This window comes from Myotis yumanensis, unplaced genomic scaffold (assembly GCF_028538775.1).
Source record: "Myotis yumanensis isolate MYYU_CA2020_CCGP unplaced genomic scaffold, mMyoYum1.0.hap1 SCAF_11, whole genome shotgun sequence".
NCBI classification, from domain to species: domain Eukaryota; kingdom Metazoa; phylum Chordata; class Mammalia; order Chiroptera; family Vespertilionidae; genus Myotis; species Myotis yumanensis.
In genome coordinates, this window is record NW_027223762.1 from 41,459,813 (window position 1) to 41,481,882 (window position 22,070).

Genomic DNA, 22,070 nt, shown 5'->3' on the forward strand with positions numbered 1-22,070 from the left:
GAGGTAATCTAATTTTTAAGTTCAGAACATCTGAGAAAGCATTTTTTGACCAATACAAAAGTTTATTTAACAAAAGTTCAATGTGAAAATGGACTGGACTCTATTTTTACATTGTAGTAAAACAGGTGCTATGGAGAGGGGACACGTGGAAGCAGTTGATTTCTCTGGTAACTATAGCCATTCTTCATACTCGTTCCAAGGCTTCTAACATGATGATACTATTTCCTCGTATTACCTAAGAGAAAAGTAAATTTAAAAAGACCACAAGTCATTTAACAGACATACCATGATGAAAGAATTTTCACCAAATCATTAATGGTTTTGCAGTATTAAATATCAGTTTGAGGCTTTTTTCAAGCCACAGGAATACCAAATAACTTGTCTTTTAAACACTCGTGAAGTCATATAAGCCCTTTTTAATGAGATGCACGTTATCTAGATCAAAGGCTAACAACTACCCCTTTGAGATATCAAGTCTCCAGTGACTCATTTCACCTCCTGATGGATTTGCTTTTCAAAATGCAGTAATGAAAATATATTTGAAATAAACAGTAACAAATAAGCAGGATGCAAATAACATACCCATCACTGCCCCTAATCCAGTGGTCGGCAAACTCATTAGTCAACAGAGCCAAATATCAACAGTACAACGATTGAAATTTCTTTTGAGAGCCGAATTTTTTAAACTTAAACTATATAGGTAGGTACACTGTTAACTTAATTAGGGTACTCTTAAGCTGGCCTTTGCTAAAAACGTCCTCAGTCTGATTGAGGTACGTTCTCCGAGGTCGACCCCTTCCAACTTTCCTATCCACACTCGTCTTGTATACTTGTTTCAGATAGACGAGTGTGGATGGGAGAGTTGGAAGGAGTCGACCTCAGCGAACGTACCTCAAAACAATGTACCTCCCCCTCGCTGTGTATCCCATCGCCTGACCAACCGACACCCCCCATTTCATCTAATGCCACTTCTTCAAAAGACTCGCCCAGGCCAAAAACCGACTTCTGCGCATGGGCCACGAAGTTTCAATCGCACTGTACGTGTGCGCCCGCACGTGGTATTTTGTGGAAGAGCCACACTCAAGGGGCCAAAGAGCCGCATGTGGCTCTCGAGCCATGGTTTGCTGACCATTGGCTTAAGGGATCCATAAATTAATGGGGAAAAAAGTGCAATAGAATATGCATGTTATTAGTTTTGGGTGAAGATCAATTAGGAAACAAACCAGAATGAAAGTTGTGCAAAGCAGGCTCTAAGAAATGGCATTTTAGCTGAGTTTTGAAAATTGGGTAGATTTTTTTATAAGAAAATAGGAAATTCTGTATCTTATCTGGGGGATAAGGAAAGAATCTAATTGGCAGTAAAAGATTATGAAGGGAAGTGGAAACAAAGATAGTTTGCACCCAATCTTAGAAGGCCTCAAACACCAATCTTAAAAGTGTTTGGAGGGGACCAAGAAACCAACAATGTGTTACTGAAAATTTCACCGTTGGAATGACCAGTTCTGGCAACAGCATAGACAGACAACCTTTGAACAACACCGGACTTAGGGGGCCAAATGCCCGCACAGTTGAAAATCTATGTACAGCTTTTGACTCCCAGTCTTACCTCGAAGGGGATCGTTTCCAGGACCCCCTGCAGATACCAAAATTGACAGATGCTCAAGTCCCTTATATAAGAAAGCATACAGATGGCTCTCCACATCCATGGATTCCCAACCACGAAAACAGTATTTTCAATCCACAGTTGGTTGAATCAGTGGATGTGAAACCCAGGGACACTGTGTAGCTACTGAAAAAAATCAGTGTATAGGTGGGCCTGCATAGTTTAAATCCATGTTGTTCAAGTGTTAACTGTATAAGAGAATGGGAGAGAGTTTAGAGGCAAGAAGAGAAGTTATACAGAAAAGGCCCTAGGACTAGCATAGTGCCTGACATAGCCAGACACTTATGAGAGCACAGATGAAATGGCTAGTAACTGAGTTCAAGAGCGATAGAAAAATAAGTCAAACTCCAGGGCAAGGCTTCTGTGAATACAGGGTTTGGCAAAAGTAGGTTTACAGTTGTGAGCATGCAAAACAGAGTTTATTCTTGTATAACCTAGATCAGGTCAAATAGAAGCTCAAGGAGAATGTACCTGAAAAGGTCAATTTACAGGAAACTTGGGAGAAAGTCTTTATACCTAGAGACTCTAAGCTGTTTTTCCAGCCCTGATGATGGACTTTTCAAAATGCAGTAATGAAAATATATTTGAAATAAACGGTAACAAATATTGGAACAAGTCATTAAAAAAAAATTACACCCCTCTATTGCTCAAACTAAAAAAGGGAGTAAGGGGAAAAAATCAAGTCTAACAACTAGAAACTCTTATGACCTCATAGAGGTTTCTACTCTCTATGATTTGCTAAAGCTAAGTTGTCCTTTTTGATTCAACTTTCCCAAGAAACTTGGACTTACCACTTAGTGGGTATATTGTCCTGAGCTGGGCAAAGAGAGGGATTCAAAGTCTGGGTCTTGCTGAGAAACATCAAAAATTGAACCCACAACCTTGACATACTGGGTCAACACTCTAACTGAGCTACCCGGGCAGGGCTTACCTTGACCATTTTTAAATTTGGGTGTGATAAACTAGAAATCCAGGTTAATTATATACACAATTAAAAATAAAATTGTGATCTTCGGACTGGCAGATATGCATCAAATGGGCACTTGTTAAAAATGCATCAATTGATGCAAAATTGATGCTTATTCCAAATGGGCACTTGTTAAAAATCTCAGGTTCCACCCCCCATCTTATGAGTTAGGATCTGTATTTTTACAAGATTATCTGAGAATTCATAAAGATGTTTTTTTAAGATATTTTATTTCTATATTTATTTATTTTTTAGAGAGAGGAAGGGAGAGGCATAGAGATAGAAATCCAATGAGAGAGAAAAATCATCAATCGGCTGCCTCCTGCATGCCCCCTACTGGGGATAAAGCCTACAACCCAGGCATGTACCCTAACCAGGAATCCAAATGGTGATCTTTGGTTCCTTGATCGATGCTCAACCACTGAAACACGCAGGCCAGGCCATAAGCATGTTCTTAACCTTTACTACACATTAATATTTTAACAAAACAAAACAAAAAGCACCACTAGGGATAGCTTCAATTGTTTTGGGGTACAATCTAGTTCTTGTTTTTTTGGGAAAACTCAGGTGATTGTAAATAATCTGCACCGTTAATCTTCACTTTACATTCAAATCATCTGCAGAACTTAAAAAACAAACAAACAAAAACCAAAGCCCTCTAAGCTACATCCCAAACTAATCTGATTCTAAGATGCAATTAAGATGCAGACCTACTGCTCTTTAATAAAGATTGACTATGGGCTTCTATTATAGAATAAAGCTTAAAAAAAAAAAAAGACTTCCAACAGCTATTTCAAGTCCAAGGACCTCTGAGGGTTCTATGTAAGATGCAAATCTAGCCCTAACCGGTTTGGCTCAGTGGATAGAGCGTTGGCCTGCGGACCCAAGGGTCCCAGGTTCGATTCTGGCCAGGGGCATGTACCTTGGTTGCGGGCACATCCCCAGTTTGGGGTGTGCAGGAAGCAGCTGATCGATGTTTCTCTCTCATTGATGTTTCTAACTCTCTATCCCTCTCCCTTCCTCTCTGTAAAAAATCAATAAAATATATTTTAAAAAAAAAAAAAAAAGATGCAAATCTAACTTGCCAGGTAAGTGCAGATCTAACTTAAAGGTAACTGGGATATTAACCACAGTTGAATGACTGCCAAGTGTTAAACTCAAAGGAAGATGGAAAGTCTAATGTTGCCTGTAATTTGCCTAACTTCAGTTTAGTTCAAGACTTTGATAGAGAAAAGTTGATGCTTATTCCAAATGAAAAATAAGTCTCTTAAGAGAAACGTCACATCTTTACTTACCACCATTCCAATATTGTTCTGTTGCCCACCAGTTGCCATCTCCACACATTCATCTATCACAAGATTCATAAAGGGATCAAATCCCCGTAATATTCCTTGGACATGTCTGCCACCATTTAATTTCACTATAAAAAAAGGAAAATGAAGTTTTAATAAAACTGGGCATTAACTATCACGTATTCATTAAATATTAGGTGGAGCCCAGCTGATGTGGCGCAGTGACTGAGCGTCCATCTATGAAATAGGAGGTCCCGGTTTGATTCTGGTCAGGGTGTGTGCCCAGTTTCCGGCTTGCTCCCCACTGTGCAGGAGGCAGCAGACCAATAATTCTCTCTCATCATTAATGTTTCTATCTCTCTCCCTCTCCTAAAAAAAAAAAAAAAAAAAAAAAAAAAAATTAGGTGGAGTAAAACCCAGGTACATGAGATGTGCAATCCACTATCCTTACTATATGCTAAGCACTGGGCTAAACATTTTACATTTACTTCCACATTCAAACTTACAAGAATCCTGTAAAATTATCCCAACTTTTTACGAGGGAACTGAGGTATAAGGCTTTTAAAAGTAATTGGTTCAAGGTTATACAGCTATTGTGTGGTAGGGCTTGGATTCAAACGGAAAGTTGCTTACCTATCTCTAAAGCCATGATCTTAACCCCTACAAACTTCAAATACTATGCAGGTCAGATTTTTAGTTCTTGTCTATGTCCTTTGTTTAAAAAAAGATAAAATTTCAAATATCACAGAATAGAAAAATCCTGTTAATTTTGTGACAGTGAGGGAGGGCTTATATAAACTTTTGAAAAGTCTGAAGTTCTGTGCAATTTATTAAATTGCAAAAATTAGGCAAATAAAACTGTCTAGTTAGGATTTTGCTAGACCTGCTTCATTCGTCAGAGGCTCTGTGTGCTTTGAATCTTTATAAAGTTGCTCCAAACAGTGTATACTGCCAAGACATTTGTAATGACCAACTGAATAATTAAAAACAAAAAAGAAAACTTACATGACAACTTCTTGTCCATAAATCTGAAATAGCAAAGAGATAAAGATTATATAACTACTAAAATTATATTTACACAATAGGAATAACGAAATTTAGTACTTATACAAAGCAATGTATTTTGAGAAGAAGCATGATAAATAAAATGGAATAGGTTTATAATAAATTAATGTACATTAAATTGAGTCTTTATACTGACGTAAATTACAAAAACATTCTCCTTGTTCAATACTGACCTAATTTCCTATGGCTGGATTTTATAGCCATAATAGAATAACAAATATTTTATTTTATTTTGGTTATTTCGAAAACCAAACAAAATTTTGAAGAAATTAGAAGTTGTAATCAAACCACATCCAATCCAATAGCTATATTTGAGACAATAAGTGGTGTTTTGTTTAATATTAAGGTTTTATTCTTCAATACATAATGACAGTTTAGCAAAATAATTACATATTTTGAAGATTTAAACAATTTAAACCAGAAAATCCCATCTCAGCAGAGTACTATATCGGATCTAGTACAGGATGGTTAACAAAGGGTTCGAGATCTTCAAGTCACGGGGGAGAGCGTGGGGGAAACGTGGGGCCTCGGTCAAATCGGGGAAAGCCAGGGGCCTAAGCTGCCTTGGGTAACCATGCCGACCCAGCAAAAAATGCGATTTCTGCGCGGGTTCAGGCCCGGAAGCGTGGGACCCTGGCTGGGACCTGCGCGGCCGAGGACCCGAATGCGCACGCCAGGTGCACTGACGGGAAATGGAGGGGCATACAAAGAAGCCGCCAATCACCCGCGGCCCCCGCAGATACTTACTTTTTTAACTCGGGAGGGTGAGCTTTGCTCATGGTGGCCAAGCGAGCTCAAAGGTACTTCCAAACGGAATTCGGGGCCGCTCTGGCGCTCCCGCGGTAGGCCCGGCGTTTTGCGTCTGACGTCACCGATCCGTTAGCCAATCGGTTGCCGGCAACTTTCACATTTCACCTCGCGATACTAAGGGGAAGCCTGAGCGTGTAGACTCGGCCCGAGCTTCCGGTTGCGTCGCCAGCGATTGGCCAGGGCAGAGGGGTGTGGCCTCGCGAAGTCCTTGATTTCGTTTTCTCTTCCGTAAGATTGAGATACAGGTCCCGACTCTTTTAAACCACACCGGTTAATCCCTAATTTTAGTGGGTCGCGTCGTTTATTTTATTAACACCTAGCAAATGAAAATAAGCTCTAGGTAGGCGGGCCCCTGATAATTCTTTGGAATGTATTCCCACAGCATATTGCTTGCTAAGCCTGGGGTTCCTTTAACATCGCAATTAGTGACCTCTGCACCAACAAGTAGGGTGACATGCCTCAGTTCCCAATAATTTGAATCCAGAGCCCGGAAGTAGATTCCCGATGGGATGGTCTTGCTATTCTTGTAACACTGCCTACGGATCCCTACTTAAATGTGAAATGTACCTTGATCCCATACATAAAACATTAAGCACAGCACACACACTCTCCGAGGTATTGATTTTCAAGTCAAAAGCGTTAAGTGTAAAAAGTAGTCTCTGACTTGTTCTCAGTTAAGTTACCCAAAATAGGGGAATCCACATTAATGAATGAAATACAATAGGGATTAGAGAAGACTTGGACCAAAATAGAAAAGCCTTGGTGATTCTAAGTACTGGCTGGTTCTCTTAAAATTGAATTCATTCCTAATATTCAGGAATGGCTCAACAGGGGTGGGCAAAAATAGATTTATAGATGTGAGTACACGAAACACAGTCTTTATTCTTATATTATTTATTAATTATTGTATTTTCCATATGAACTGTAAACCTACTTTTGCTCACCCCTGTATTGAAATGCCAATGATAGTAAAGACTTAAACGAATATATTTTGTATTCTCTTGGTATTCAAAATCCTAGACACTGCATCTTCTCTTAAGAGGTCATAACAGTATCTTTCCTACCTCCTGCTGTTAGTGTTTAGTTGAAACTAGAAACCTGATATATTAGTAGATAATGAATCTTTTCTTTAGCTTTATAGTTTCTATCTTTTTACTAGTACTTTAATGGAATTCAAGTAAAAGTGCCCTAGTCTGCCCTTGAAATTTTTCCCATTTACAACAACCAGGTCCTGCATCCAAACCATAACACATAATTTTCACTCTTCTAGACCTCAAAGAAACTTATTTACACATTACAAGGAAAAGCATTCTTAGAAAGTTATATATTCACTGCCCAGATATAAAACACACAATAGTAGAGGAAAATTAAACCTTATTTATTTTTTAAAACCAGACCATTAGGAAAATATATCACAGTCTTGAAACAGTAAACAGACAAGCTATTTTATCATTTCAAGTAATAAGTTGGTAAAAAGACAGCAGCTCCTTATCAAAACAGTAAGGTGCCAGAGCTGGGGTAGGAACACTGTATGTTGCAAAGGGCCCAGCAAAAGTGGTATTTGGTAATGGGGGGCTGCCCTTCTTTTTTCTCCCTTGCTCTTCCTGTTGCCAAAAGATTGTCTCAGTAGGGCTCTGTTATTTGAGGCGGCTACGTAAGCAATACTGGATTCAGGTTTCATTCCTGAAAACCAGGTTTTTCCCAAATCCAGTACTTCATAACTCTTAATGAAGCAGCAACAGTTCCTCTCTCACTGTTTATTCCTGGATATTGGTATACAGCACAATCAAAACCCTCTTGCCCTTCAAGGTGGAGGACCATGGCAAGATTGTCCCGTCACTGCTGCAGACAGGCTTAGGACCCATCACGGCAGCCAGTGAGAAGGAAGGTCTGCTTCCATGTCCAGGGTGATATTGCCTCTCATGTTAATGTAGGGTTTCCGAGCTGAAAGGTGTAATGTGTGAGCATTTAAATGAATGTCTGCATCTTGGACAGAAACGTTATCTATCCAAAGGAACCTTTTCAAGTTCTTATCCAAACTCCCTCCCTCAACTCCACATCTTAAATGAACTTTATGCCCTTGTACCTAAAACCAAACCAAACAAAACAAATACTCAGAAACCGTTTTTCCACTTCTCAATTAGTAACCTCATGGGTTTTGTTTCACAGCTTATGGACAATGGTGTGGTAATGCTTCTGGTAAACAGGAGGTTGGCAACAAACAGAAACACCTCTCCTCCCCTCCCACCAGACCACTGGTAGGTTAGAGGACACTGTCAGCTTGTCGGCACCTCAGAGGGCTCTGGCTTCATATGAGGGAAATGCCTGCTGCCAGGATAAGCATTTGCCACATAAAATTTAGGCTCTCAAAAACTCTCTGACCCAAACTTTAGCACCAGTTTTTCCCCCCATTTCACTTTCTAGGATTAAAACATAAAAGAACCCTGTCCAGAGGCAAGTGACCCATGCTTTAAACTTGCTGCCATCCTTAATCTCTTCATCCCTAAACTGCTTAAAAGACCAACATTCGCACTCTTCATTTTAAACAGGTTCCTGCCCTCAGCCTCCATGGCCAATGGCAAAGACTGCTATTTCTGAATGGATGAGAGAGACTCCTTCATCTTCTTGGTCATGGTGGGAATGAGGTTCATATGGTCATCTACGCACTTGGTCACACAACTCTCCAGCTGCCGCTTCACCTGACGCTCTTTACTCCCTGCATCTATGGAGTCTTTGGCTTTGTCATTGCAATGCATGGTGCACCGGGCCAGGCGGTCCTGTGGCAAGAAGGAAGAGAACAGAGAAGGCTGAGAAGTTGGCCTCTATTTACTGAGTGCTTATCACGTGCCAGGCCTTGTGCTACATACAGGTAAGTCCTCACTTAACGTTGTCATGGAACTGCGGTGAAATGATGTATAACGATACCATAGGCTAATCTGTATACAGGAGTCAAGTTCCTCTGGTTTCTTATCCATGTTATAACAAATGACCTTGTTTGAAGACCTGCTGTGTTTTGGCTTGGCATCTATTATCCTGATGAATTAAAGAGACCCTATGGTGAAATTAACCAGGATTATCCTGATTGAAACAGAGGGTGGCACCAGAAGGGCCCAGACAAAGCATCACTAGAAAGCAGGTAAATGACAGAATAAATTGTACAGAAGCCCCTTCCAGGAAGTGAGAAGTAACTAGAGACCAGTTACTCAATTACAGAAAGACTTACAAACATCTTGATTATTTAATGTCTGTCCTTGCTATAGAAAAACACTCAACAATTACTTATTGACTATCTTCTATGTGTCAGGTACTCTCCTAATGGGGGATACAGCAATGAATAAAACAGATAAAGTCCTTGCCCTTATAGAACTTATATTCCACTAAGGGTAGACAGACCAACAAAATAAATAAGTGGAGATGTTGAGGAAACCGCTGGATATGTGAATCTGGAGATCAGGAGTGCAGTTGGTCTAAAGATATGTAGTTGTCAGCAAATAGATGATAATTATAACCATGAGACCAGAGAACTAGGTAGAAAAAAGGTTCAAGAATAGCCCTTGGGATTCCAATGTTCAGAGGCTGGAAAGGGGAAAAGCCGGCAAAGGGGGTCGTAAAAGGATGGCTAAAGAGAGAGGTAGAAAACCAGGAAAGTGAGGTGTCCTGGTAGCCAACTAAATAAAGCGTTTCAAGGAGGGCAAAAGTGATGCACTGTGTAAATGACGCAGATAGGTTGAGTGAGATGAGGAATGAGAAATGACCACTGGGTTTAGCCCAATGGAGAGGAGTGGCAAGCGCAGTTCTGGCACAGGAGAAGAGCAAGTCTTAGTGGAGAGGGCTGAAATGTTCTACAGCAGTTCAGGAGTCAAAATTTCAAAGACCCTATTTATAAAATTAGGTGTCAAAATAAACACAAAAATCTTTTGGAGTTTCATGATTTTGGAGACATTATTCTTATCAGCAATTTTAAATAATTTTTATGTAGCAGAATATAAAAATGTATCACATTAGAATATAACTTATCCATGTGAACAGAATCCCAGACTATGAAGAACTGAATAGAAATGGGCCCTGCTTCCCCCCAAGTTCCAGAAAAATATACTCAGAGGAGGGGAGTAAAATGAAGTTGTGGCTACCCTTTGCTCCAGACAGGGATTTGGGGGACTCCTAGTGACCTCAGAGGGACTTGTGAGGCAGGGAGTCAACAATAATAATGCTTCATATAAATGACTGCTCTTTAGTGACATGGGGGCTACCTTCTGTGTGTAGCAAATAGAGGCTACACCCAGAGCGTGTAAATCCATAAGATGATGGTAGGATCTTGCTCTAATCTGTACGCTTTAAGACTAGTCTATTCCACTTTCCTGGGGATTCTGCTATTATATGAATGAATGAATGAATATATGTTTTAGAAAGATCTGTACTATACAGTACACATACATATTATATTTGGTAACTACAGAAAAAAAAAAAGCATAGGGCTCTTGGTTACGAACTCCCTCCGTAACTCATTGTTTCTATGGGAAATACAGCGCTCGATCTCCAGTATTGTGTCCAAAATTTCAAACTCTGTGAAGATTGGTTGACCGTAGCACTGGGATATTGCTCACCTGGAACTTCTCCAACTCGCTGGTAACCAGGGCCTGGGCTTGAGCCAGAGGTGCGTGGCAGCGCTCAATGCACTGGTGCACCTGCTGCATGGACGCCTGGCTGTCCTCACAACAGTCAGCGCTGCACCGGAACATGAGGCCCTGGGAAGGGAGGGCAGAGAGAGGTCAGGTAGGGGCAGAGATGACCAATGAAGTGCAACAGGGGTTGGGGGGAGGGTCAAATATTTGCACCTCTCCTCAGACCAGCCATCAGGACGTTAAGACCACAAACGGGAAAACTATCCTCAGTGCCTCGCAGAGTGTTTCATAGCCTTCTTGCTCCTATCTCAGTGGCAACTGTTGCCTCCAGGGCTGGGTGGACACGGAGGTGGCGGTGGGTCAGAGGAAGCCAAATTCTGAAAACCAGGTGCCTATACCAGAGTTCAGAGGCCAGCAACCTAGTAATCGAAGTTGCACCAGGGGGCAACCCATCCATTAATTAACGGCAAGGGAAACTCACAATCCTGTCAGGGAGGCAGGACCAACACCACAAAACATCAGGGGATCAAAGCGGAACAACACATAAACCAGCGCTCGGTGCCCCGAGACCTGGCCATGACCTGGCCACCGAGGGGCGGAGCACTCTCGCCTTCCCGTCCCTCACCTGGGCTGGGCTTTCCCCGCGGGCAGCGCCCGTGCACAGGGGGCCGGGCCGGAGGGGAAGGTGGCCGGGCAACACCTCACCCCGGGGCGCGCTAACCCTGGTCCGGCCCCCTTCACCCCCGTGCAGGCCGGGGCGATAAACGGCCTTGAGCCTGGCGAGGACGCACACATTTCATCCGCTCGGCCGAAGCGCTAGAGTTTCTGCCCGAGGGCCAGGCCTGCTTCCGGGGGCGCCACAGCGACCCCAGGGGCCCCGACCGGGCTCTGCGGGGAGGGGGCGGCTGCGGGAAGGGGCCGGGAGTCGCGGGAAGGGGCCGGGGATGCCGGACCGCACCGCCGGGCTTCCCTCGAGTCGGCTCCCGCCAACTACCTGCATCTTCCGGATATTCTCTCTCTCCAGACTCTTCACCATCGTGTCCACCGCCTCCTGCACCCGAAGCTGCTGCACGTCCGCCATGGCGACCCCGCGCTGCACCGCGCCGCGACGGCGCCCACATGGACTCCGCGCCCGGACCCGCCCCCTCGCCGCCGCTTCCCGGGTCACCGCGGCCGTCCTTCCCTGCCCACGCCGCCGCCTGGCGGCCGAGAGGAGCAACTGCACGCCGCGCGCGCTCCCCCCCTGCCCCGCCCCGCCCGCTCCCTCCTGCCCCGCCCGCTCCTTATTCCCCGCGAGCTCCCCCCTTCCCCGCGGCTCCCGGCGTGGGCACCCCGCCCTAGCCGCCTCCGGGAACCGACGGCTTATTCGCTTGATCCTGCACCGGGCACCGCAACTGCCTTTCTCCCTTCTCTTCTTCTCTTCCTTCCTTCTCTTCCAACTCTTAACACATATTCAATACGTACACTTAAGGTACAGAAAAACGCTCAGGTCTTAGGTGTACAGCTTGATGAATTTTAACAAACCCGCTCTTTCCCAGTCTCTGCCCTTTCTCCCCTTATTCCCTCACTCTCTTACCCCAGGTAACAACTGATCTGCTTTCCGTCGCTACAAGGTTACATTTTCCCTTTCTGAAATTTTACATATAGGGTGGGCAAGAGTAGGATTATAGTTGTTTGGTATGGAAAATAACACAATAATGAATACATAATATAAGAATAAACTCTCATAACAGTAATCCTACTTTTGCCTACCCCATATGAACTCTTTTTTTTTCTAACTTGTTCACCTAGCATAAGCTTGTGAGATCCAGCCCTGGCATGGAGTCCTGTTCCTTGCCAAATGGTAGCCCATTGAACAGACATAGCACAATTTATTTTTCCATTCCCCTGTTGACATTTGGGTCTTTTCCAATTATTAGCTGTTATGAATAAAGCGGTGACTGAACATTCTTGAGTAAGTCTTTTGTAGACAAAGATTTCCATTACTGTTGGGTAAATATCTCAAAGTGGATTTGTTAGATTGTTGGTAGATGTATGTTTATGCATTTATAAAACACTAGTGGAGGATGAGAGCATGAGTGGGGGGGGAGGTTAGGGGTTAATGGGGGGATGAGGACACATTTGTAATACCTTAACCAATAAAGAAATAAAAAAAAACAAAACTAGTGACTTGGTGCACGGATTCATGCACATTGAAAGGAAATTAATTAGAAGGTTGCTGGTGGGGCGGGACTGGGCAAGAAGGGCTGGACACACCCTGGAGCCAACCTCCCACAGTCCCTCCCTGGTGTCTGTGGAGTGAGCAGGGTCCCTCCACCTGGCCTGTGGGGATCGGGCCGAAACTGGCTCTCTGACATCCCCCGAGGGGTCCCAGAGTACGAGAGGGCACTCTGCAAGTTGCTGTTGTACAGGGTATGCAATGCAAATGCAAGTGTGCAGTAAACCAGATTTGGGGTGGACAGTGCCCCAGCAACAACATAACCCACGGCCCAAGGTGGAATCGAATGGCCTTGCAAGGAATCGGGCTCCCTCCTCTCTGTTTTCGGGGTGCATCATGTGAGAACTGCTGCTGCCAAGTCACTGCAGCTCAGCAGCTCCTGGTGGTCAGTGTGCATCATAGCGACTGGTTGGATGGTAGGAGGGATACTTAGCATATTAGCCTTTTATGTGTATAGATTATTAGCTTCAAAGCCAATGCAGAGGCTACAGATATTCAATTGATGATGGAACATTTACATACCAGCAACAGCAAGCCATTTCTGAGCTCCTGGAACAGTTCTATCTGGAATGGCCCACCTTCCCTATCCTATGCATTCACTTATTCAACACGTATTGGGTCCTTGCTAGATGCCAGGCACTGTGCTAGGTAGGGGTAAGGGTCCACAGGGGAGCATCAGTGAAGGCGAAGGGGGCAGACAAAGGCAATGGAAGAGATGTGCTCTGGGGGATGGTCCAGGCTGGCAAGAAGGAGGTGAGGGGTTCAGGTGCCTCAGGAAAGTTTTCTTAGAGCTGTTTGCCTGGCCACAAGAGGTGAAGAGAATGCCGTGCCAGGCACAGGGAACTGCTGTGAACAAAACAATGTGAAATAGCTTGAAGCTTTGGGGACACCAAGTGACTCTGCTGACTTGGATCCTGGAATAGAACAGGAAACTGATGAGTGGGGGACACAAGGAAAGGGGCCCTGACATTGGAATTTAGGCATTTGCTGCCATTGGGCACTAGATGGCAGGAGAACTCTGCTGTGAGGGTAGGGGGAGGCTTGGGTCAACCTACGTCCTTTCAAGAAAGCTGCTTTCCAGTGCTCGCTTCGGCAGCACGTATACTAAAATTGGAACGATACAGAGAAGATCAGCATGGCCCCTGAGCAAGGATGACACGCGAATTCGTGAAGCGTTCCATATTAAAAAAAAAGAAAGCTGCTTTCTGGATGGACCTAGACTCTAGGTGGTCGGCAAACTCATTAGTCAACAGAGCCAAATATCAACAGTACAATGATGAAATTTCTTTTGAGAGCCAAATTTTTTAAACTTAAACTGTATAGGTAGGTACATTGTTATTAACTTAATTAGGGTACTCCTAAGGCTTAGGAAGAGCCACACTCAAGGGGCCAAAAAGCCGCATGTGGCTCTCGAGCCGCAGTTTGCCGACCACGGACCTAGAGGGTATTATGGTAAGTGAAATAAGTCAGTCAGAGAAAGACACATATCATATAATTTCACTTATTTGTGAAGTCTAACGAATAATATAAATGAACAAAGGAAACAGAAAACAACTCATAGATACAAGAGAACATACTGATGGTTGTCAGAGGGTGGGGGTTGGGAGACCGGTTGAAAAAGCTAAAGGGATTGAGAAGTACAGATTGCCAGTTTCTTTTTTCTTTTTTTCAGATTGCCAGTTTCAAAATACTAGTAGTCATAGGGTCGTAAAGTACAGTGTAGACAATATAGTCAATAATATTCTAATAACTATGTATGGTGCCAGGTGGGCACTGGATATATCAGGGGAACACTAACCACCATGCTGTACACCTAAAACTAATACAAAATAATACTGAATGCAAATTGATTAAAAAAATAGGTAAAAAAAAAAAAAAGCTGCTTCCTTCAAGCATAGGCATTCTTAGCCCTAAGTGCTGGTAAAACTCCCTGGTCACAGCTGCTCATTATATATATATACGCATTATATGTATATAATGCTAGATTTACAGAAACATTCCAACTAATATTCAGAGAATTCTTGTCTACCCCTCACCAGTTTTCCCTAATGTTCCAGTAACATGGAACATTTGTTAAAACTAAGATGTCTGCATATTATTATTAACGAAGCTGCAAATTTTATTCAGATTTCACCAACTTTTTGTTATAATGCACTTTGATGTTCCTGGATCCAATTTAGGATACCACACTGCATTTAACATCTAGTAATTATGTCAGAAAATATAGTTCAACAAAAATCCCAACCAAAATTGGATTCTGTTTGGATTCATTCTAAGAATTAGTGTGCTGCAGTTATAATCAGAATTATGTTACTATATGATAAAATAAAATTTTAATCCTATTATTTTCTTTCAAGTTTCAAACTGGAGAACCAATCAGACCATTTCTTACAGAATTTACTACCAAATTTACTTCCCATTTGTAGAAATTTAACTTTGACCAGTTTTTTTTATGCTTCTAACTATGCTTAGATAACGACAATAGATGGTTAGCAAGGCTTCCTTAAAATACGCAAAAGAATATGTGATCAGGATCTGTGGATTAAAAAAGTAAGTAAGTTTGATGTCTGTATAATCAGTGGAACTGTGTGTAATAGGCATATTGTTCCTTTGAGGTACGAGTTAAATAAATGAATAAAGCAAGACTAGTTTTGATACAGTGTGGAACCCACAGATGAAGCACTGTCAGATGTTAATTATTCTCTGCCTGCCTCTTGTTGCACAGATATATACTTTCAAACAGATATGCAGCACTGTAGTAAAAAAAAGATTTTCATTCAGTTTAGGAGTATTTTATTTCACCAATATCACTTTTATAATGTTAAAAAATGAGCCCCAATGGATATGTAGCTTCTATATTGGGGGTAAGGCACCTTTCCATTATTTATTGGTTCAATAAATAACTGTCTTAATATCTAGGAGAATTAACATTTTCCAAGAAGCCACATTCACTCTTTTCTTCAAAATTTTTTACTGAACTGTGGCAGTTAGCTAGTGTCACAAAATTGCTGTGTGGCACACAATACTGCACATTTATTTCTCAGGGGCCTGAAGGCTTCGGCTAGGTTGGCCAACATGTGATCTTGACTGGGCTTACTCATATGTCTGGGGATTGGGCTTGGAGGCAGCTGGTTTAGGTGGGGCTGGCTGGGTGACTGGGCTCTGCTCTGGGTGACCCTCCTCCTCCTCCTCCTCCTCCTCCTGGGACAGTGAGCTAGGTGGACCCATCCTCCTTGTGATGGCAGAAGCACAGCAGAGCAAGCCCAGATTGTCAAGCCTCCTCTTGCATCACATCCGTTCTTATCCCATCGGCTAAAACAAATCAGATTCTAAAACACTGAGAATCCAGGGGTTGGAAGGTGTACTCTGTTTCCTGATGGGAGGAACAGCAAAGTCACACGGCCAAAGGCACAGGCACAGAGAGGGCTGGAGACTCATGGATCTGTTGGTTGAAACCCTTTAGCCTGGCGGGCTGGTGTGGCTCAGTGGCTGAGCATCAACCCAGGAACCAAGAGGTTGCTGGTTCCATTCCCAATCCGGTCAGGGCACGTGTCTGGGTTCTGAAGATCCCCAGTAGGAGGCATGCAAGAGGCAGTCAACCAAGAGAGGATGTTCCTCTCTTTCCCATGTTTCTATCTCTCTAGCCCTCTCCCATCTTCTCTAAGAATCAACAAAAGCATATTAAAAAACAAACAAACAACAACCCCCAAATGATTTAGCCTTCTCATAACAGCAGCCTGTCTTACAATGCTAAAAATTCAGTAGGGCCTGGCCTTTTAAGGATTACATATAGGAACAATCTCAAAGCCTTAAAATGCAAATTGTAGCACCCAATTTCTATCATTAGATTTAGAAAAATAATTAATAGTCTGGGCATCATAATTTTACAGATTCTACAGGTTAGGTTCAGTGCACTTAACTGACTCATCTATGTCCATTCCTTGGATGAGGACTCATCTCTGAGTCTCGGACCAACGTCTCTTCCCTTTACACCTTGAGCATTAGCCCAGAAAACTCAGGTTATTCTTGGGAATGGCGGGAGGCAGTTTTAAAGTCACAGCACAGAGCTACATGCAGTTCATAGGAAGGATTCATTCTGAGTAATAAATAAATGTATTTATTTAATTATGCCTATAAGCATTGATTTTAGAGGGATGGCTACTATTATGTGGCAAGGTTTTAGGGGATTTGAAAGAAATATGACAGGATTTAGTTTCTTAAATAAGCACTGCTTTACCACTATTATTTTTCCAAATGGCTAATTTTAGGAAAGTTTTCAAATTCTATCTTCATTCCATTTTTTGTTGTTGTTAATCATCACCTGAGGATATTTTTCCATTGATTTTTTTAGAAAGAGTGGAAGAGAGAGGAAAATACAGAGAGAAACATCGAGGTGAGAGACACACATGGATTGGTTGCTTTCTGCAGGAGCGGTGACCAGGTCTGGGCCTGCACCCAAGGTACATGCCCTTGATGGGAATCAAACTCGGGACACTTTGGTCCGAAGGCTGTTGCTCTATCCACTGAGCCAAACTGGCTAGAGCCCATTTTTCTAAATCATTTAGGACCATAAAGCACAGTGAAGTGAAGGTGAGTGCTATGGTCTGAATGCTTGTGACTCCCACCATGCCCCAAATTCATAAATTGAAATCCTACTGTGCCAGCTAATGGGATTAGGAGTTTTGGGATGGGATTATGTCCTGGGGGTGGAGCCCTCATGAGGGGATTAGGTCCTGGGGGTGGAGCCCTCACGATGAGATTTGTGCCCTTATAAAGGAGGCCTGAGAGCCCAGCCGCTTCACTCTCTTCTCCGTCTGCTCCACCTCCCAGCAGCTCCCCTGCGCTCCTGGCCTTCTCCCCTTCCCTGCTCTCTTGTGGGTCCCGCACTGTGCTCCCCTCTGCATTTCTCCTCAGGGTCCCGAGGACCAGCAACCCTCTGCTTCCGTCGTCATAGTGGTTACGTCTTCTCTGCGCTGGAAGGAGAACCTGCGAACACTTTCGGAATTATGGCGGCTGTGGATATCCGAGATAATCTACTGGGAATCTCTTGGGTTGACAGTAAATGGATCCCCATTTTGAACAGTGGAAATGTCCTAGATTACTTTTCAGAAAGAAGTAATCCTTTTTACGATAGAACGTGTAATAATGAAGTGGTCAAAATGCAGACTACCATTAGAACACTTAAATCAGATGGTTGGAGTGGAATACATCCTTTTACATGCTCAAGAGCCCATTCTTTTTATCATCCGGAAGCAACAGCGGCAGTCCCCTACTGATTACTATATCATTGCTGGAGTGATCTACCAGGCACCAGACTTGGCATCAGTTATAAACTCTAGAGTGCTGACTGCGGTGCACGGCATTCAGTCAGCTTTTGACGAAGCTATGTCATACTGTCGATATCATCCTTCCAGAGGGTATTGGTGGCACTTCAAAAGTTAAACCTGAAACCAAAAGGAAAGAAGAACCAAGCTCTATTTTCCAGAGGCAACGTGTGGATGCTTTACTCCTAGACCTCAGACAAAAATTTCCACCCAAATTTGTGCAGCAAAAGTCTGGAGAAAAGCCTGTCCCAGTGGATCAGACAAAGAAAGAGGCAGAACCTACAGCAGAAACTGTGAAGACTGATGAGAAAGAGACCACAAAGAACATCCAACAGACAGTGAGCACTGAAGGTCCCCCTGCAAAACGCATGAGACTTCAGTGAGTATTGGACAAGAGAGGCTTGTAAGACTTCTTGTCCATGATTATACCTCATACTGTGACAGGCTCCTGAACTTTGAAATTCTTTGTCACAACTCTCATTTGTATAGAATGCGCTTGCTCTTTATGCTCTTGAAGAAATCCAGAGACACAGCTGTAAAGACCTAGCAAGATGTATGGCTGCCAGTGTCTTTGCCACCGCCTCCTGCCTCTGCTTATTTTTTGTTGTGAAACCAAATTGACAGAGCTTCAAATACTCCTCACTCTCCAATTCTGAGGCTCAACAGACTGAAAAGAGAGCAGCACAGCGTGTTCCTGGGCCATTTTCTTTTCTTTGGACTACTAGTTGGGGTAGTCGTCCTGAACCTCAATGAGGGTCAGAGTCGGTTTGAAGTCAATGCGGCGGAGCTTCCTGAAGAAATGGACATCTCCACATACATGGAGCCGAGCCGCTAACCACACACCTGACATCCCGGAGCCGCCCTGCTTCCCACGTGCTGCTTCAACTCACTCCTCTTTCTAGGCGACAGTGGGGCTTTCTTTTTCTGTTCAAACACCGTACATTTGTGTAACAACAAATTTGTATTATGGAAAAATAAATAAATATATGGGCTTGTATTTTGCTTCTTCCCCCCCATTTTTCAAGTCAGTCTGATGTGGCTTTTTCCTAAGTAACCTGTCACTGTATTGATTATATTCTGACTTAGCAATGTGGCCTTGGAATGCTAAGCAAATATGGATGTACAGGTTGTAAATGTTTATATATTGTACAGTACCTTTATATATACACCTGAGGTTCTGATTAGAGAAAGAGATCTTTAAATGGCTCACTATTTTTTATCTAGATATTAAAAAAAATAAAAAATAAAAAAAAATTATCTAAAGGTGACACAGTGTTTGAGGCATCCTTTCCATTTCAAACCAAACTAGAGCTGTCTCCAGCAGCCACTGGAAGCAGGGTCATGCCAGCAATTACAGCAATGTGCCGGCTCTGTTTTAAGTGCTTTACATGCATTATCTCATTTAATTCCCACAACAATCCTATGAGGTGAGTGCTTTGTTATCCCTTTTCTCCCACTCAGAAAGAAACTGAGGCCCAGGGAACGGAAGGCAACCTACATGAATTGGTGGAGCTAGACTTCCAACCTGAATAAACTGAATCCAGACTTTAGAAGTAGAAACCTCTGTCATGACTTATTTAATGTTTATACTTATGTCTCCATATTCCACGGAGAGGTTTTTCTTTCTTCTTTATAGCACAACCTGAAACTCTCCACTTCCCCCCCTTATTCCTAATGTCACACTGAATGTCTCCAACTCCTAATTGTAGGAGCCCAGTTAACCACACTAAAATGAATTTAAAATTCCATGAGTAATGCAGCCTTGCTAGTTTGTGTATGTGAAATGAATGGTTCTTTTTTCAAATATATGTTTTTATTGATTTTTTAGAGTGAGAGGGAGAGGGAGAGGGAGAGAGAGAAACATTGATCATCGGCCTCCTGCATGCCCCCTCCAGGGGATTGATCCTGCAGCCCATGTGCCCTGACCTGGAATCAAATGGATGACCTTTTGGTGCATGGGGTAACACTCAACCAATGGAGCCACAATGGCCAAGGCTATGGTTTTGTAGTATTAATGAAAAATGATTCCAATAGCAGTTGGCTTTGGAAACCAACTGGGAATTAGGTGGAATCAGAGTTTAATATAATTTTAGGAAGCTCATTGGTGATCTTATCTAGGGCTTAACAGTAGGCTGGCAAGATATGATTAGATTCAAGAGATCTCTATATATAAAAGCCTAAGTGACTGGCCGACTGACTGGTAGCTATGAAGTGCACTGACCACCAGGGGGCAGATGCTCAAGGCAGGAGCTGTCAAGCAACAGCAACTTTGCAGAGCTACCTCTCACACTCTGGGACCCCTCAGGGGATGTCAGATTGCAGGTTTTGGCCTGATCCCTGCAGGCCAGGCTGAGGGACCCCACTGGTGCATGAATCCATGCACCGAGCTTCTAGTATTTACATAATGGTAGGATATTTATAATCATAAAATATTTGATTTATTTTATGTTTATATAGAGCAGTAAACAATAAAAATCAAATCCAGACTTAGTAAGAAGAAACTTTAATAAAAATTATTATTTCAATAGGGGAGGGAGGACTACTTTAAAGGTGGAGGGGATTACTGCAACCAAAAAATCTGCAAACCTCTGTGGAGTTAGGCAAGAAGATTTTTTTTTTGTAGTTAATCCTCACCCGAGGATATTTTTTCCATTGATTTTTAGAGAGAGTGGAAGGTAGGGGGAGAAACGCAGAGAGAGAAACATCGATGTGAGAGAGACACATCTATTACTTATCTCATGCACGTGCCTGACCAGGGCGACCAGGACTGAGCCTGCAACCAAGGTAAGTTCCCTTGACTGGAATCGAACCTGGGATCCTTCAGTGCATGGGCCAATGCTCTATCCACTGAGCCAAACCAACTAGGACAAGAATAATTTTTTTTTTTTATAGAGCAGTAAACAAAGCTAATAAAAATCAGGTGTGGGGAAGAGGGATGACAGGATGGTGAATCAGGTATAGATCAGATTGTTTTACCTTGAGGCCAGCCTATTTTCTGGGAGGGACACTTTGGGGGAACTGTATGCTGGCTTAGGCTAAAGGTGGGCCAAAGTTCAGGGACCTGGAGAAAGGAAAAAAGCTTCACAAGAAAGTTTGGTTAATAACATCTTGTTCAATTGATTGATCAATAGGGACAAGCAGTTCAGTCGATCATTTATAAGGGGAAGAATGCGAATTTGGAAGCTCTGTGTCCGGCCTTGTCATAAGTGAATAAGGAAGGCATGTATGAATCTTATAAAAGTCTTAGGGGAAGGGTGGTTCCTTGCAGTAGGCTTTCTGGAACACAAAGGGTGGGGGGACTTCTTAATCTTCACTGTTTTCCAGGATCACTGGGCTCAGGTTAAATTCTACCTAGTCCAGGAAGCAGTTTTAGAGGTCAAGTAAATTGTCTAAAGGTGACACAGTTAAAACACAGTGGGAATGGTACTCAATTGAGATCTGGTAAACTCCAAACCCACACATTCTACCCTACTGTTGCTGGTCTCACTAGTCTAACATTATAGAAATGGCTTTTGTCAATGGAAGCATTTCTCACAGCACCTGGTGGTCTGCTGGTCAGGTGTACCTGGTAAACACGTATTGAATTGAATTGTCTCATTTGCCACGGGTGGTGAAGGTATGTGTGTGTGTGTGTGTGTGTGTGTGTGTGTGTAAGTGGGTGGATTCACTGTTATTATATATTTTAAGAAATATTTACAAAACACCATTTTAATGTTCATTGCAATGTTACATTTTAAATAGAATGAATTCTTTTATTAAAATCTATATTTTTCACTTCCCCTAACATTGTATTTTGAAAAATTTCAAACTTATTATGAACATCTACCAATATAGTTTTCTCCTAGATTTACTAATTGTTAATATTCCTTTACATTTTCTTTCTCTTTCTATATACATATTCTCTTTTCTGATCCACTTGAAGTACATTTCAGATGTTATGATTCTTCCCCCCTAAATACTTCAATATGTACCTCCAAGAACAAGGGTCTTGTCTTACATAACACAATAGCATCATCACACCAAGATCCTTAACATGACCCAGAAGTATCATTTAATATGAGATCACCTTCAATCTCCCTTATTGTCCTTCCAAGGTACTCCGTGGTGGT

The 22,070-nt window shown here is 42.7% G+C and overlaps 2 protein-coding genes, 1 non-coding gene and 1 pseudogene across 3 annotated transcripts; 2 read left to right on the forward strand and 2 right to left on the reverse strand.

The window, feature by feature from the left end:
- Positions 1-24: 24 nt before the first annotated feature.
- SNRPG (small nuclear ribonucleoprotein polypeptide G) lies at positions 25-5,857 on the reverse strand. Its single transcript, XM_070429425.1, has 4 exons — positions 5,735-5,857; positions 4,928-4,950; positions 3,926-4,050; positions 25-235 (listed from the first exon to the last, which is right to left on the reverse strand). The coding sequence occupies exons 1-4, from the start codon at positions 5,764-5,766 to the stop codon at positions 185-187; spliced, it is 231 nt and encodes a 76-aa protein (XP_070285526.1). The 5' UTR covers positions 5,767-5,857; the 3' UTR covers positions 25-184.
- Positions 5,858-7,154: 1,297 nt separating this feature from the next.
- On the reverse strand, positions 7,155-11,561 carry FAM136A (family with sequence similarity 136 member A). Its single transcript, XM_070429426.1, has 3 exons — positions 11,414-11,561; positions 10,402-10,542; positions 7,155-8,574 (listed from the first exon to the last, which is right to left on the reverse strand). The coding sequence occupies exons 1-3, from the start codon at positions 11,498-11,500 to the stop codon at positions 8,386-8,388; spliced, it is 417 nt and encodes a 138-aa protein (XP_070285527.1). The 5' UTR covers positions 11,501-11,561; the 3' UTR covers positions 7,155-8,385.
- Positions 11,562-13,717: 2,156 nt separating this feature from the next.
- On the forward strand, positions 13,718-13,824 carry LOC139020297 (U6 spliceosomal RNA). The gene has a single exon (XR_011473289.1). It is a non-coding gene; the product is annotated as a U6 spliceosomal RNA (small nuclear RNA).
- Positions 13,825-17,643: 3,819 nt separating this feature from the next.
- On the forward strand, positions 17,644-18,344 carry LOC139019448 (mediator of RNA polymerase II transcription subunit 6 pseudogene; annotated as a pseudogene).
- The last annotated feature ends 3,726 nt before the right edge of the window (positions 18,345-22,070 follow it).